The 15,483-nt window shown below is 45.3% G+C and overlaps 1 protein-coding gene across 1 annotated transcript in view; it reads left to right on the top strand.

The window, feature by feature from the left end:
• The window catches only part of RNF128 (ring finger protein 128, E3 ubiquitin protein ligase), a 42,567-nt gene that overhangs the window by 18,361 nt on the left and 8,723 nt on the right, over positions 1 to 15,483 (top strand). The window contains exons 2-3 of the mRNA XM_027687094.1: positions 4 to 283; positions 12,230 to 12,477. Coding sequence (XP_027542895.1) covers positions 4 to 283; positions 12,230 to 12,477 — 528 coding nt within the window. The remainder of the gene's footprint in view (positions 1 to 3; positions 284 to 12,229; positions 12,478 to 15,483) is intronic.

Genomic DNA, 15,483 nt, shown 5'->3' with positions numbered 1-15,483 from the left:
GAGAGCGGCCTGTACGGGCTGGACTCGCCGCTGGAGTCGGCCGAGGGGCTGCTGGTGCTGCCCGACAGCCCCGACGCCTTCAACGCCTGCAACGCGCTCACCAACTTCAGCGGGGCCCCCCCGCCCGGCGGCGGGTCCCCGGGCTGGCTCGCCCTCATCCAGCGCGGCGGCGGCTGCTCCTTCGCCGACAAGATCCGCCTGGCCGCAGAGCGCGGCGCCGCCGCCGCCGTCATCTACAACTACCGCGGCACCGGCAACGAGGTGCTGCCCATGTCCCACCACGGTGAGCGCCGGGGGGCGGGCGGGCTTGGGCAGAGAGGGGTCCCCGCTCTGGGAGCGGCTGCGAGAACAGGGCACTGCCCGGGCTCGGCCCCCGCCGCACATCCCAGCGCGGCTCCTCAGTAACAGCCGGGAATGTCCCAGCCTCTCCCGCACCGGGGGAGTTTCTGGCCGGTGCTCTTCCGCACGCTGTGGCTGCTGTTGGTTTTCCTCTGATTAATGAGTAACCATTCGCGAAAGCTGCGGCGGGGGCTGGGGCTGAGGGCGAGCAGGCTCTCCCCGAGCGCTCTGTCCGGGCTGGACCCGGGCTGTAGGTGTGCGGGGCTGGCGATGTCTCCACTTGGTTTGGGTTTCTGGCCTGAGCCGGTATCCGCCAGCGGTGATGGATGCTGAGGTTTTTAAAGCCTGTTAAGTCTGTGGAGTTGATTTGGGCCGTGAAATAGGCTGAGTTTCCATGCTCAGACACCATTTCTCCTTATGCCTCCACTAACCAGCTCAGAAATAGATGGAGTACGAGACTCTTCTGTAGATAACTTTTCAGCAGTAAAATGCCGCTTCCCATGGAAGAAGCTGAATCCCTTTAAAGGTTATTTTCCAGTTCGGAGAGGCTGATGACAGAGCCCTTCCTCTCTTGCTGTAGAAAGTCTCCTACTTGCCAGAAGTGTTTTGGTTTTTTCCCTGACCTGCCCATCTTTCAAATGAAGAATGAGATTTGACTGTGTTTAGGCTAATGTTACCTGCAGCCCTAGGCTGAAGGCTGTGTAAATGCCTTCTGGTGACAACCTGAGCAGGGTGAGTGGCTTTGGTGGCTCTGTCCAGCTGTTGGACAGATGTGCACACACCTGCTGGGCATGTTGGAATTCTGTGAAGTGGCACTGCTTTGGAAAGCCATGTCTTCTGGAGTGAAATAAAACAGTGAAAAAATAAAACAGTGCATCTTCAAGCTCTGAGTGGTTAAAAAAATAATTATATCCTTGCAGCACCCCTCTTAGAAGGGGTGGAGAGGATTTCTGTCTGTTAGCTATGAAAGCAAGTGTTCTCGTGAGACAAGGAAACAGTAGGTGCCTCTGGATTTTCATTGTGTGCAATCTTAATGAACTGTAGGACTGTTGGTACTCTGCTTTAAGAATTCAAAACATACAGTCTGGACAGGCCTTTCTGAGGCAGAGCTTTCTTATGTAATCAAATCATCAGCTGACAAATGCTATTGAGATCTGGCTATTGCTGGGCAAGTTCCTCCTGCTGAACTGACGGGAGCATCCCTGCCTTGAGCCCTGTTCACTGTGTGCCTGCCTAATCCTGCAGCTCTTGGAGGAGCTCCCTTGCCACTGCTGGCTTGAGTAGGTCACTGCTGAACCTGTTCTTGAGGGGAAGGGCTATGTGCTCCTGCCTTCTCCTCCATCCTGGCCGCTGGGAGACTTAAAGCATCTTAACCTTGCCAGGAGCTGCCTCTTGAAATAAGCCATGTGCTCTCTGCAGAGTCTGCTCCAAGAGGAGCTCCCTCCTTTTCCTGTGCTGTCCTTAAGCTTTCTGCTGAGGCATTTATGTCAGAGTGGCTCTAGCTGTCCTGATTATCCTGTGTGATGGGTTACTGGCTTGAGGGCATGTTGAAACTTCCCAGCTGAACTGCAGACAAATAGGACAGGGACTGCTTGGAGAAGACAGCTTCTGTCAAACCACATATTTAATCTGCGTGACTCCTCCTTGCCATGTCCTAGCACAATTACTGGGCTAAGCTTGTTGCTGCTGTTGCTTGTCCTTGTTTTAGTCCCTCACTTTCTTTCCTGTTCCAGCCTCCCTTTTCTTCTTCTCTGGACTTGAGTTCTCCCTGTATCACCATGTTTGTCTGTGAGTCCCTGTTCTTGCCTCTTCCCACAGCGATGCTCTTCCTTCTGCTTACGGGGCTTTGGTGACATGCTGTGCTTGGGCCAGTCCTGCCTTCTGCTCCTTCTGGGAGCCAGTGCTCTCCAGCCAAACTTGACAAACATTGCAGGCTTTGAACACAGCCTGGCCGAGGTGAAGCGAGCTACAAGTCACCAGCCTCACTGAGTTTGCCAAGTGCAGGATACTGCTTGTGTAATGCTGATGAGGTCAGCCTGCAGCACTGCACCTCAAACTTAGGAGGTGAGAGCTGGTCATACTGCCCTTTGCTGAACTGTGCTTTGGGATGGGTCTCCTGGCCTCTGTTGGTGGCACTGGATGCCCCAACTCTTCTGGAAGCAGCGTTGGAGGTGGCCCTGCTCATAAAGAACTGGTTTTGTGCAAGCACAGCTCCTGCCGTGGCTGTAACGGCTGTAGCTGTGCTAACGGTGACTTCACAATCTGAGTTTCCTCATTGGCTTCATTTCTGCTCTAACTGGGGCTATCATATGCCATCAAGTGAAACCAGACAAAGCCAAGCACTTCCTCCAAGCTGAGGCAATGGGAAGTAGTGGGGAGATGTCTTTGCTGGGGCAAAAACCTCAGAGCTTTGACGTGCCTGGGGTAGCATCTCCTCCTGCCGGCAGTGCTGAGGCCAGGAGCTGTCATCTGCCTGGCAGAGAAGGAAGATCTCTGTGGGTGGGCTTTAATAAAATATATGGCACAACATGCTTTTCTTCACAGAACCTTGATAGCAACAAAACATAAAGTTAGTAAGAGAACCTTATCTGAAAGTGCTGTGTGCCTTTTTCTGGGGCTGTCAGACTTGGCTTTTGAAGCAACTTTATTGTTTAGACTTAAGTGGGCCTGTATTTGAAGCAGTGTTTGTCCTACTCATCCTGCTTCCAGAGAATTTTTTCTAATCATGTTTGGTCTGATGAATTCTTTATTGCTCATATCAGCGCTCTGATATAACCTTTTGGTGTGCCAATTAAAAAAAAACAAACAAAAAACCACCCCCCCAAAAAAAAACCCCAAACAGACACACACACACACACAAAAACAACAGCAACAAAGAAACCCCCCAAAAAACAAAACAAAACAAAACCAAAGAAAACCCCAACAAAACAAGAGAAACAACCCAACAAAACAAACCACCCTGACAATAAAAACAACAGAACACAATAAATAGCCAAATCAGATATGATCAAGTCCTGCCTAATCATCTTTAACGTGTAGAATGCCAAGAATTTCATGGAGTCCAAAGTAACATTTACTTTGTGCTTTTATAAGCACAAACCTGTATCAATTAGCAAACTTGAGTTTTAATTGTGTGCAGTTTAAGGAGATGGTACCGCTCTGTGGCAGGCTGAGCAAGGTTTCAAAGTACAGTTCTGTGTGCTCATAACTGCACCTCTCTGTAATCTCTATTGACCTTCTGAAAAAGACATTTGATTGGAGAAAACCAGCAACATGTGGGGGAAAAAGTGCAGGGCAAGAGTTGGTTTGTTTTAAAGGTGGACCTTGCCTTAAGGTAGAACCAGGCTGTTAGGTGGCTTGGGGGTATGGTAGTACACATGGAAAGTATTCTTTGGTGTTCAGTATGTCCCTGAAGCTGGTGGAGAAGGATTCCTTGCAGGTCAGAGAGCAACTGTGAAAATTTTCTTTGGTTTCTTTCTTGTGGTATAACTCTAGACTTGAGAAGCACATCACCTGATCTGAGGAGGGCTTATTCTGGGGGAACACAGCTAAATAATTCTGGCTAAAGCAGTAACAGCGTGTCTCAGGCTAACAAGATCTGGTTCAAGTGTAAACTTGCATCAGTGGGTGAAAGGGGAAGGAAAGGTTAAATATGTAGCACAGCCACTTAACTTGTTCTGCAGGAATTTCACTGAGGTAAAGGCTTATCTCCATATGCTTAGAGAAAACAGTGTATGGCAAAAGTGTCTGTGCTCTGCTCCAATGTATGAGGTGTGATCTTCAGAAACAAGCTAAAACTTCTCTGTGGTATTAAAAGGCTGATGTGAGCTGTAAAACTGTTAAAAATTGAGACGGAATTGTAATCCCAAGGCAGGCTGTGCTGAGGCTTTGTAAGCATTCTGTAAACAACTAGAGTACCTCTCCTTTGCAGTGAATGAAGAATTGTGCTGAGGACATCTGAGGTGAGGAATGAGGATGCAAGGTCGAATTGATGACACTTGCTCTCTCATGTTACCTGGCCATGGCCAGGTGAGACTCTGCAGATTATTTAGCCCTTCCTACCAGCACTCCTTTTTGAGAAGGACCTTGCATGCGTCTGCTGTGCCTCAATGGTATTTGCAGTCTGTAGCGTCTGGAGTTTGTAGCTCTTTGCATCTGAGAATAACTTTTCCATTTGTATGTGCTGCAAATTTGTCTTTATGTGCTCAGTTTGGTTCTCCTGGCAGCCTGGTTTAGGGTAAATTAATGTCACAGCTGTAGTGGCATTCAGACAACCAGCCCTGGTACGTGGGTCTGGCTGGTGACCCTGATCTCCCCACCTGCAGAGTAAGGTGGGGTGTGACAGTGATCTGGAGCTGCCCACAGCACCAAAGTCTGTGAGCAAGCAGGAGAGGCACTGAGAAGCTGGATAGACTAACTAGTGCTATTGACAACTTCTGATCCCTGCCATTACTCTTTGTGATATGATTTAGGTACCTCTGTGCCATGGAAAACCACAGGAAAAGGCATCACCCTTTAGATAGCCTGAAATAGGTCTGTGAAGTGCCCTTGCTCTTTGGGTTTACTGGGCTGTTGAAATGTGAAAGGATGAATTAAAATCCTAAGTGACAGCTGTGGTAGCAGAGGCTTCATTGTATGGGACATCATGTCCCTAAAACAATGACAGTGCTTGTTTGCCTCCAGTCCTGAATGTGCTGGTGAGCACACAGTGATCAGCTCAGCACGGTTCCCCACTGTATCCACTGTGAGCTGTCATCTTTCCACAGACAGATGCCTTCTGGCTTACACTGTGCTGACTTACATCATTTTACCACTAGCTTTCTCAAACTCACTTGTTCCCAGTGAGCACTTAGCTGCCACCAGCATGTGGAGAGCAAGGGATATTTAGCGGTGAGCTCAATCTCATTCAAAGAGGGTGAGCAATGTATTTACTAAATCAAAACTGCTGAAAGCTGTTGAGTAAATTCAGTGAAGAATTTTCATTAGGGAATGTTGCTCTGTGTTTCTCCAGGGGGTATTAGATGCTGTTTGCTAGATTGAAAGGTGATACTTTACTCTTGCAAATGCCACTGACCAAAGAGCACGTGAAGAGAGCCATCCTACAGGTCTCATTAATCTCTGTGCCCTTAATAAGTGTTATTGTTTTGGATGCTGTTTTAAAGGATGATTTCATGTTATAAATGTTCCAAGATTTAGGGCCTGGGAGCATTTACATACGTCTTAAAGGCTCAGAAAGGGGAGAGGGGGAGAAGAAGAAGGCTGTAATTGTTGGATTCACTCGACAAATAATAACACTGTCTAAACTGAATAGAGTGCAGGTTTGTTTCCACCTCCAGTATCCCCTGTGGACCAATGGAAACTCACATCATGTAAAACTACCTTTGATGTGCTCCTTCAGACATTTAGCCTGTTTGGTAAAGTTTCCCCGCACTTCCTAGTGTGGAAATCTTCCTTCTCCACAGTAACGTTGGGTGGCCCATCTGGAGGCCATCCTCTCCGAGGAGTCTCCTTAGGCTAACATGTTAGTCCCATTAATAAATGCTGTGTTGGTGAGGAGCATGTGGTGGCATGTTCCTCCAGGCAAAGACCACCCTGGGCATGAACTCTCCAGAGCAGGAGTTCCTTTTCTGCAACACAAACACCAGTTATCAGGTAATTTCTCTTCTTCCCTTTCTTCTGATCTCACTGTGCTGTCCTTACTCTTCTAAGGCTCTGCCTCATATTTAAATTTCTGTAATGCTCCTCCCCCCTTTTAAAAAAATTTAGTTTCTTTTTAAGACCTTGCCTTTCATTCCTGAGTATTCCTGCCAACTTTTAACACTTTTTCATGTGTCTTGCTGTCTTGTTCACCGTATTCATCCGTGACATGGAGAAGGGACAGCACATGCCCTGAGCAATTTTGCTGATGATACAGAATTGGGATGAGTGGCTGGTACACCAGAAGTCTGTGCTGCCATTCAGTGAGGCCTGGGCAGGCTGGAGAGCTGGGTGGAGAAGGTTCAACAAGGGTCCTGCACCTAGGGAGAAATAACCCCAGGCACCAGTACAGTCTGGGGGCTGACCTGCTGGAGAGCGGCTCTGTGGAGAAGGCCCTGGGGGTCCTGGTGGACAACAAGCTCTCTATGAGCCACTTGTGCCAAGAAGGCCGAAGGTATCTTGGGGTGCATTAGGAAAAGCATTGTCAGCAGGTCGAGGGAGGTCATCCTACCCCTCTACTCAGCCCTGGTGACGTCTCACCAGGAGTGCTGAGTCCAGTTCTGGGCTCCTCAGTTCAGGACAGATGTGGAGGGCCTGGACTCAGCCCAGGGAAGGGCTACGAAGATGATGAGGGACTGGAGTATTTCTCCTGTGAGGAAAGGTGAGGGAGCTGGGCCTGTTCAGCCTGGAGAAGACTGAGAGACCTCATCAATAAAATATGTTTTATTATCAACAAAAAATATGTTAAGGGTGGGTGTCAAGAGGATGGGACCAGACTCTCTTCAGTGGTGCCCAGTGACAGAACAAGGGGTAACAGTTCAGGCACAAACTGAAACACAGAATGTTCCACCTGAATAGGAGGAAAAACTTTACTGTGAGGGTGACAACACTGGAACAGGCTGCCCAGAGAGATTGTGGAGTCTCTCTCACTGGAGATATTCAAAAGTTGTCTGGATGTGATCCTGTGCAACCTGTTCTGGGTGAACCTGCTTTAGCAGGGGGGTTGGACTAGATGATTTCCAGAGGTTGTTTCCCACCCCAACCATTCCATGATTTTGTGTGAATGTTTACCTCTGTGTGCTGAAGGGCTTCTGTGTTGAGGAGGAAGAGATCAGGCATAGTGCCATCTGTCAAGTAAAGCAAGCTGAAAGTAGATTTAATTAAGCCTGGGAGATAGTGTGAGGAAGAAGACAGTTCAATCAAAAAGCTGAGGTCACAAGGGGCTGTTACTTTAAATAACTGCAAAATAGCCTGGAAGCGAGCAATTCTTTTATCTTGGTGCCAGGTAATGTTTGGAGTGGAGAACAGGCAGAGCAGGGGAAGGAGAAGGGACAAGCCTATGAACATGTCAGCTTATCCAGGCTTAAGTTGTTCTGAACTATGAGTTCAGTCACCCTCCCCTCTTGCAAAGGGGAGAGCTTATTGCAGGGCAATAAAGGCGTTTCCTCTGACAGCGTCTGCGATGGAGGATGATTGTGGGGATGGGCACATTCCTGATGAGATTTTGCCTTGTGCGTCTGGATGAGAGCAATCAGCACCCTTTTTTGTCCACAGTGTACCATGGATGAGAGCAGACCTGGCCTGCAGGCTCTGGTTTCCTAGTGTCTGAGGCCAGGGAGAGCCCTCATGTCCCTGGAGTGGTGTAGTGCTGAGACACGATGGCTTCTGTGTGCAGTGCTCGCCTGTCACCTGAGGTGAATTACGTCACGTCAGTAATACCGGATCAGTCTGTGTACAATGATAGTTTATTTTCCTTCCTACTGTAACAGAGCTTGTACCAGCCTCTTTGATAACCACCAGAAATCCCAGTACAGTGAGATAAGCAATATTTAAGATGTCTTTTTTTTTTTTTTTAAGCCTGAAGCTGGTATATCAGATACTCCTCTTACATGCCTGAGGAGTCAGGTGTGCTGATCTGGTGGGAAATGGTTGGAGTGTCAACTGACAGTGTCTTTCATGTTAAAGTACAGGAGATGGCTTGATCTCCTAATGCCTTTCTGCTGATGCTGGGGTTGGAGGGGTACCAGGGGAATACCTCTACCTCTTTGACTAAGGCTGAAGACACAGCTGGTGCTGATTTTGTGTGCTGAAAGTACCATATCATGTAGATAAAAGCAAAGATACAGCCATCAAGCTGAGAGTTTGTATTTAATCTCTTGAAAGAGCCTTCAGATATTGATTCTGCTTTGGTTAAGGAGAGCCTGACCTTTCTTTGAGAATTCAAACTCCGAAGTCTGCTTTTTGCCTTTTTTTTTTCTTTTTTTTTTGTATGTGAACATTCAAAATCAGAAGTAATTTCTTCCATTCTGCACTTTCTGAGTGAGTGGCTCACATGGTGGTCAGCTGGGGCTGTTGAAATGGATTGCAGGTACCACCAGGACCAAGGACTGTGTGGGAATATTCCTGAGTGAAGTGTTGGGGTGAGCTGCTTTGGTTCTGGGGAGAAACAACACAGCTGTACCACGGCAGAGGTGCAGGTTGCACAGGCACTCTCTGGACGAAGTGAAAGAATACTGGCAAAACTTAATTTCCCTCCACTTAAAGATGATGCAAAACTTTGGAATTTCAGAAAGGGAGGGAAAAAATTACAGAATCAAAAATGTTGGAGTTTGTGTATGGCATGCTGGCTTTTCCTTGTTCTGAAATAACTTGCCTGCTTATCATCTTTTATACCTTCTTTCTTAAAAATGCCCTCAGAATTGTTGCCTTCCTCAAATGTTTTCAGCAAACGGTGTTGCAGCTTGGTCTGCTCCCAAAGAGGAAAAGGTCCCATAACAATATTCCATCCTGTTCATGGTAAATAGTGATAGAGACATTATAGGGGTTTGGCTTTTGCTATCCAAGAAAAGAACAGTCTATGGAATTTGCCTAAAGCTACACTGAGGCTTTTAAACCAAAATGAAGGAGTCTTTCATGTCTTAATTGAAGCAAAATTTGCTTGGTTTAAACAATGCAAAATGGTTCCAGTGCCTGAACAAGCTGAGAAACTTCTTTTGAGTGGGGATAGAGGAGCTGACTTGGAGCAGGAGTCCTTGAGTTGTCTTTGGTCAGGGGATTTTTTGGCCCTGAGATCTGAACCTTGCCTTGATGTGCTTTAATGCATGAGCAGATTGTGATTTTATTGCTAACAGTGACTGCTGTTAAGCATGGATTAGGTTCCATTGCAGTCTGCTGAATATTGTGGGGTGAATGTTCTCCAGGACCTAGAATTTTCTTGGTTCACGATAGATTCATCTGTAGCACACATAAAATTAGTACTGGATTATAATAATCCCCTTAAATGAATATGAAAAGACAGGTGTTTACTTTGCAAAAGTTAATGCTCCCAGCTCTATGCTGCCCTTACACATTGCATTTCTCTCCTGAATTGCCAAACCCCCAACTTCATGTTACAGGGAGCAGAAGTGTAATGGCAGAACAAGTGAAGTCTTTGCAGGGCAGTGTTTTAATATAGGTATTGATATTGGTATAAATAGATGCAAACTCCACTCTGCATTTAAGTCAACCTGATACAGGAAGGTAAAACTTTGATCCCAGTCATGCACTGTCCTTGTGTGCCCAATCTGCTTGTGCCCCAGCTCTTCCCTGCCACAACACACCATTGAGGTTCTTGTGCTTCATCTGTGCTAACCCATTTCCTCCAGATTTTGACCAGCAGGTACCTCCTGCAAAACTCCAGATCTACAGAGGCAGGCTGTGTTTCTCTAAAGACTTGAATAACTTTCCCTCTCCAGTTTCACAGGGAATGGGAAAGGAAAGAGGCTGGGAAATGTTTAACTAAACAGGTCTTGCTTCTGTTTAGCAGTGAGCCCATTATTAGCTAAACAGGCAGCAGCTTAATTTCACCTTCTAGTGTCCTTTAAAAACTGTTAGAGAAGCTTTACCTGAACCACGAAAGCTGACAACACCTGGGTGAGGAGCTTGGGATTCTGCGAGGTTTTTGCCATGCACAACTAACTGACTTTTCTTTTGCTTTGCTGCAGTCTGGGGAGTTAGAAAGCTGACAGTTGAGGGCAGCTGCTGTGCTTGAGACACCTCTGCAGATGTCCCCTCAAATACCTTGTTTCCAGTGTGATGCTCGAGTCTCTGTCCAGGTTGTTGTTTCAAGGCCACCATAACACGTTTCAGTACCTGTCTGGGTAGGAGCCATCCAGCAGCTCAGGGAGTGTTGGGTGGGGGTGATCCTCATGCTTTTATTCTAGAAGCACAGCAGTTGTCCTAAACGTGGTGCTGATGGAAATGGCCACTCTTCTGCCCTTGTTGAGCCAGTGTCAAAGCCACCAGCTGGCGCTTGCATGTGCTTATCTAAAGCAGAGCTGAAATTGCAAGAGGAATCTCTGGGGGTGAAAAGAGTCAGGAGGAATTAAAGCTGTCATCTGAAGACATCTTCATGAACTGATCAGCTTGAGACTTAAATGGAAATTTTTTTTCTTGAGGGATAAAACTCATCCACAGCAGATGGCTTAGTAGCTGGAATGGTTTTGCAGGCTGATGGTGACGTTTTGTTAACCCGAGTCCCTACGCTGCGTCTTGTGTTGTGCATAACCACAAGCTATATTTACTGTGAGACGTGCAGAAGTGAAGGGACATAAGGCAGAACAAGCATTTTTTGCTTTTTAGGCTTTTTATTTTCTCATTGTTGTAGCCTGATCTTTCACACTTTCTTCCTTGCTTATGCAAGCATATCTCAGCTTCTGACTTGACCCATGCTTAATTCTTTGCTTGCTCCTAACACCTGACTCAGGCTCATTTTCTAACTGATGTGTAAGCCCCAGTTCATCCTAAAGGACAGTAGTTACAGCTTGGTTGGTTTTTATTTTTTAAATTACTTTTTCCTCTTTTCTGTGTAATGTCCTTCTCATTAAAGTTTAGTCCCACTAAGGAGGGTTGTTTGCCATGCTGGATCACAGACATGTGAACAAGCTGGAAAACTAATGAGCACTTTCTCCAATGACAGCCTTTGTGATTTAGCACCAATTCTAGTTTTTTGGTATCTGAAAGTTGGGTAAGGTTTCTCTTAGCAGAAGGACAAACAATTGGTCTCCCCATAAAAGTGTTTGGCTGGGAGGTTAGCTAAACATAGCACCTCTGTGACAGTCTTTTGTTCCTCCACCATGCAATGTCTATTATGAATGTTGTGCAGGTGATGGTTTAATGCAGCAGGACTCCTGATCAACTGATCTTCAAATCTACTTTTCTTGTATTTAGTTTAGAGAGATACCAGTGATAATTTACTCATCTCCCTTTCTCCCTGTTTTTGGTTTGTTGTTTTTTTTTTTATCTTTACCTCTTAAGAGCCTCTCTGTTATATTGGGACTGTCTGAAGTTCCTGCAAATGGTATCAAGTGTCCTCAAGCCCTTGCATGTCACTGAAAGGAAAGCAGTTTCTTCTGGTCTGTGCTTGGGGAATGAAGTTGGTTGAAATTTCTTCCTACTATAAAACTTCTGGTTCCTTTGACTTGTCGTGGTGTTCAATCAAGCGACTAAAATCTGTTGTTAAAATCAGGATGGTGTTTGCCATCTTGCCACCAGCTGTTTAAAAGCTGAGCATACCTCCCTCCATATTTGCTTCCCTCTGAATTTGCATTAGAAACTCACAAAAACATTTATAGTTCACAACCAAATTTCACTCAAATAATTTCTCAATTGCTGCTGAGAATACAGAAGCAAAGCCTGATCTATGGCTTTGACTACTCAGTGTCTGGGGAAGTACTCAACAGTACTGTCAAATTTAGAAAAGAGGTGTTAAGAAGGGGCAGCAGAACAGGAAGGGAGTCAGATCCATTACAGGAAGCAATTCCTACACAGATACTGCAATCCTCAGTGACCTCACTCCGTAGAGGATTTATTTTTAACTTTGTGTAGTTCAAAGGCATGTTAAAATGTAAATCACTGAAGTGTTGTGTCTAAATAGGACAGTGAGTGTCCTATATATGAGTGAGGAGTGCTATGGAGATGAGTGAATTCTAAACATACTCTAAATATGCTCTAAATATGCAGCTCACAGGTAATTGGATGTACCTTTCAACTGGACAAGCATATGGTGATGACACTTGCTCTATCAGCTCATGCTGAATCTACAAATACCAGTTAGAAACTTCCCACAGTCTTTACTGTAGCACTTGAACTGGAACATCTAAGACACTGATATAACACCTGGTAACTGTACACGGATTCCCCTTCTCCTTTGCAGGTGCTGAAAAGATTGTTGCAATTATGATTGGCAACCTGAAAGGCATGGAGATCCTGCGGCGGATTCAGAGCGGCATGAAGGTGACAATGGTCATCGAAGTGGGGAAAAAGCGCAGCCTCTCTATGAATATCTTCACCATCCTCTTCATCTCAGTGTCGTTTTTCGTTGTTGCAGCAGCAACCCTGGGCTGCTATGTCTCTTACTCTGCTCGGAGACTCATTATTGCAAGGGCCCAGTCCAGGGAGCAGGTGAGTCAGTGCCATCGCTTTTTTTATACACCCAGACCTCCGTGGTGTGGATCTTAGGGGCAAAATGCTGGTTAAGCTCTAAAACGACTGAATTTGTTTGTTCCACAGGAAGGAATGTGATCTTTAAAGTACTAGGAGATACACCCTTAAGCAGCTTAAAACTTTCCTAAAGAACAGCAAAAAGTAAACTGTCTGGAGAAAACTGTTGACTATGTTTAGTTAACTGTGTCTCCTACAAATTTTAGGCCCTGAACTGCAGTTCAGCCGTAATGCTGATGTATTGGAGGCTGTGAGAGAGCTAAGCTGCTCTTAGCTGACCCTCACCCTTCCCACATAGCACTGCCTGTGTGCCTGCTATAACAGGAAACATGATGGAAGTGTGTCTGCAAAATGGGGCATGACTTTGGCCACAGGTTGGGAGGCTGCTGCCTGTTGAAATCTGCTTTCTGACTGAAAGCTTTCTGAGAATTGCAGTAACAGCCTCAAAGAGAAGTTAAAAAAAAGCACTGTTAAAGTGCTCTTTAAACTCATGGAAGGGAGATGCTAATGAGTTACGTATCCAAGTAACTTTCTTCTGTCCATTAATATGATCAACTGATAGGACTAAAGCTCACAGCTTTGTCTTCAAAGTTTAATGCTAAACGAAGCTGGCCAGGAAAAACTGGGTGCCCTACACACTCTTTATTAAATCCAATTGAAACGTTTCCTCCTTTAAAGGTATTTAACAGTGCAGTTGTGGAAGCTCAGCTTTATTCTGAGCTATCAGGCTTTCAAGAAGCTACAGATATTATTAATGCCTCAGTGGTAGCTGCTACTGGGAAAATCCAGTCTGCTTGGCTAGCACCTTCACAAACTATTTCAGTCTTGGGCTTCATGTGCAGAAGGAATTTACTGTAGATTGAAAAATAACATTGATAAATGACATGCCAGTTCCGCATAAATTCAGCTGAACTGAAATCAAGGAGCCTTAGGAAGTGCTTTATAAAGTGTAAGAATAGGAGAAAGCTTGTCTGCTGTCAGGGGGTGAAAATGTACTATTCTGTCAAAGTGCAGCTCATAGACAATCCAGAATTGTTTTCAATTGTTTTTATGCCCTGGTATCTCAGACTGACCTCACAGATAAGCAAAAAGTAACAAGAAAGTGCTTGCTAGTGAACTACTGAAAGGTGGTGCTACAGTGTGCCCTGCTAGCCAGCTGATTGGATTTTCAGTGCAGACCAAAGTTTGAGACTTTTAGCTGTTTTGGCTCCATGAAGTACTGAATATTAGTCAAACAACTTACCAGCTTGCATGGTACATAGGTGGCTTTCCTGTCATCATTCAGCCCTTTGGAAACTCAGATTGCCTGAATTTCAATCTGTTAGTTAGTGGAGTAAAAGAGTGTGTTTTGTCTCCTTTCCTGCACAGATGTGGAAGGGTTACATGTTCTTTTGGGAGGTGTCTTTAGGGAACAGTCAAGTGTATTGATAATGAAGTGTTACAGATTCTCCCTCTTTTCGAAATGCACTGAAAATCATGTTGTTTCAGCACTTCAGTGTTGCTCTGAATGCATCCCTTTACTGCTCTTCGTAGTCTCTGTCTGCTTTTTGACCTTCCCTGTGGGATTATCTTGCTGTTGTGTGAGGAGTCTTTTAAAGGGTCAGTCAGCCACTGGAACCAAAGAAACACTTTTGAATGACTCTCTGGAGTGGTACAATGAGCTAATAGTGATATGTGATAATGATGTGCTGTAGCTTGTGAAGGGTTTCTTTAAAAATTGGATGACTATTGAGAAGAGCCAGTCACATTGTCTTCTGGTCCAAGCAAAAAGAGAAGTTTAGTAGCACATATGTCCCTACCACAGTTAGTTAAAACAGAGTGGCTCTTTCCTCATGAGCTATCTAGCTAAACTGTTTGCAACCTGCTAGTTCCTTCTTGAATGCATCTTTTCTTCTGGGCTTGAAATTTAAGTCCCCACCTCTGCAGTCTCTTGCTGCATCATGTGGTTAGTGAGCAAAGACAAGTGTGGTAGGATGGCTTGCTACCTTTTTAGTCAGCAGAGTACTGACAAATTCAGTTCCTCAATATAGTAACCTTTCTTAATAATGCAAAATGACCCATGATATTATCAGTGACCTGGTTTCTAATTTCAGCTCAAATCTTTGCTTCCATTGATTTCATAAAGATTAGATGTTGCAGCTGAGAAATTACCTAACTAATGGCTTTGGAGGAGGTGAGTTGCTCAACTTTCCACAATTCAAAACTGTGTTCATGGCAGTAGCTACCTGTGGGGAAGAACTTCCTTAGCTTACAGGAGAAAAGCAGAACTTGCTGACCTCCTTAGGTCTTTCTTGTCTGTGTTGCCATGACCATGCTCACCAGGTGCCAGGAAGGCACTCTGCCCCCTTATGCAGAAAGGGCTGGGGTAAAATCAGCAGCGTTGGACTGGGGAAGGCTGAGGACTAAGCGATTGCAAACCTAATTTTCCCAGTTAGGTACCTCACTACTTCAACATACCAGAACCTGAATAGGAGCTGGGACCTGACCTGTTTTGTAATATCTTGATTCTTTTTCCTCAGCTTAACTATTTTTTTCTAGAGTTGCTGGGTTGGGACTTTCAGACTTCTGACATAATTAACATTTAACATTTGCTTGAAAAACTTGGCTTTGCAAAATGCTCTGACATTCCAAGCTCAAGTATCCTGGTAGACTATTCAATAAAAATCTTCCTCTTGCTTCTTTTCTCCATCCCCTGGAGGGGTGTTCTGCTGTACTTGCCAAAATCAATGTTAAGGGTGACTTTGCCATTGGTGCATTTAATGAAGAGCAATTAAACTGGTGCCTATGCAAAACTTAAAATATTGTTTCGGTAAATTATTAACAATGCAGCCAGTTGGGTCCTGTCTAATATGCTTGGCCTGACAGGAGATGTGTAGATGAGATACCAAATGAGGGAGTACATTCCTAGAAAGTTCAGTTTTCATTTAATAACAAGTAGTGGTGACAGTTCTGGCTATGTATGAGAAG

Source organism: Neopelma chrysocephalum, unplaced genomic scaffold (genome assembly GCF_003984885.1).
Source record: "Neopelma chrysocephalum unplaced genomic scaffold, ASM398488v2 Primary Assembly neopelma1_73, whole genome shotgun sequence".
NCBI classification, from domain to species: Eukaryota; Metazoa; Chordata; class Aves; order Passeriformes; family Pipridae; genus Neopelma; species Neopelma chrysocephalum.
The sequence above is the reverse complement of the archived record's forward strand: the minus strand, read 5'-3'. Positions and strand labels throughout refer to the sequence as shown.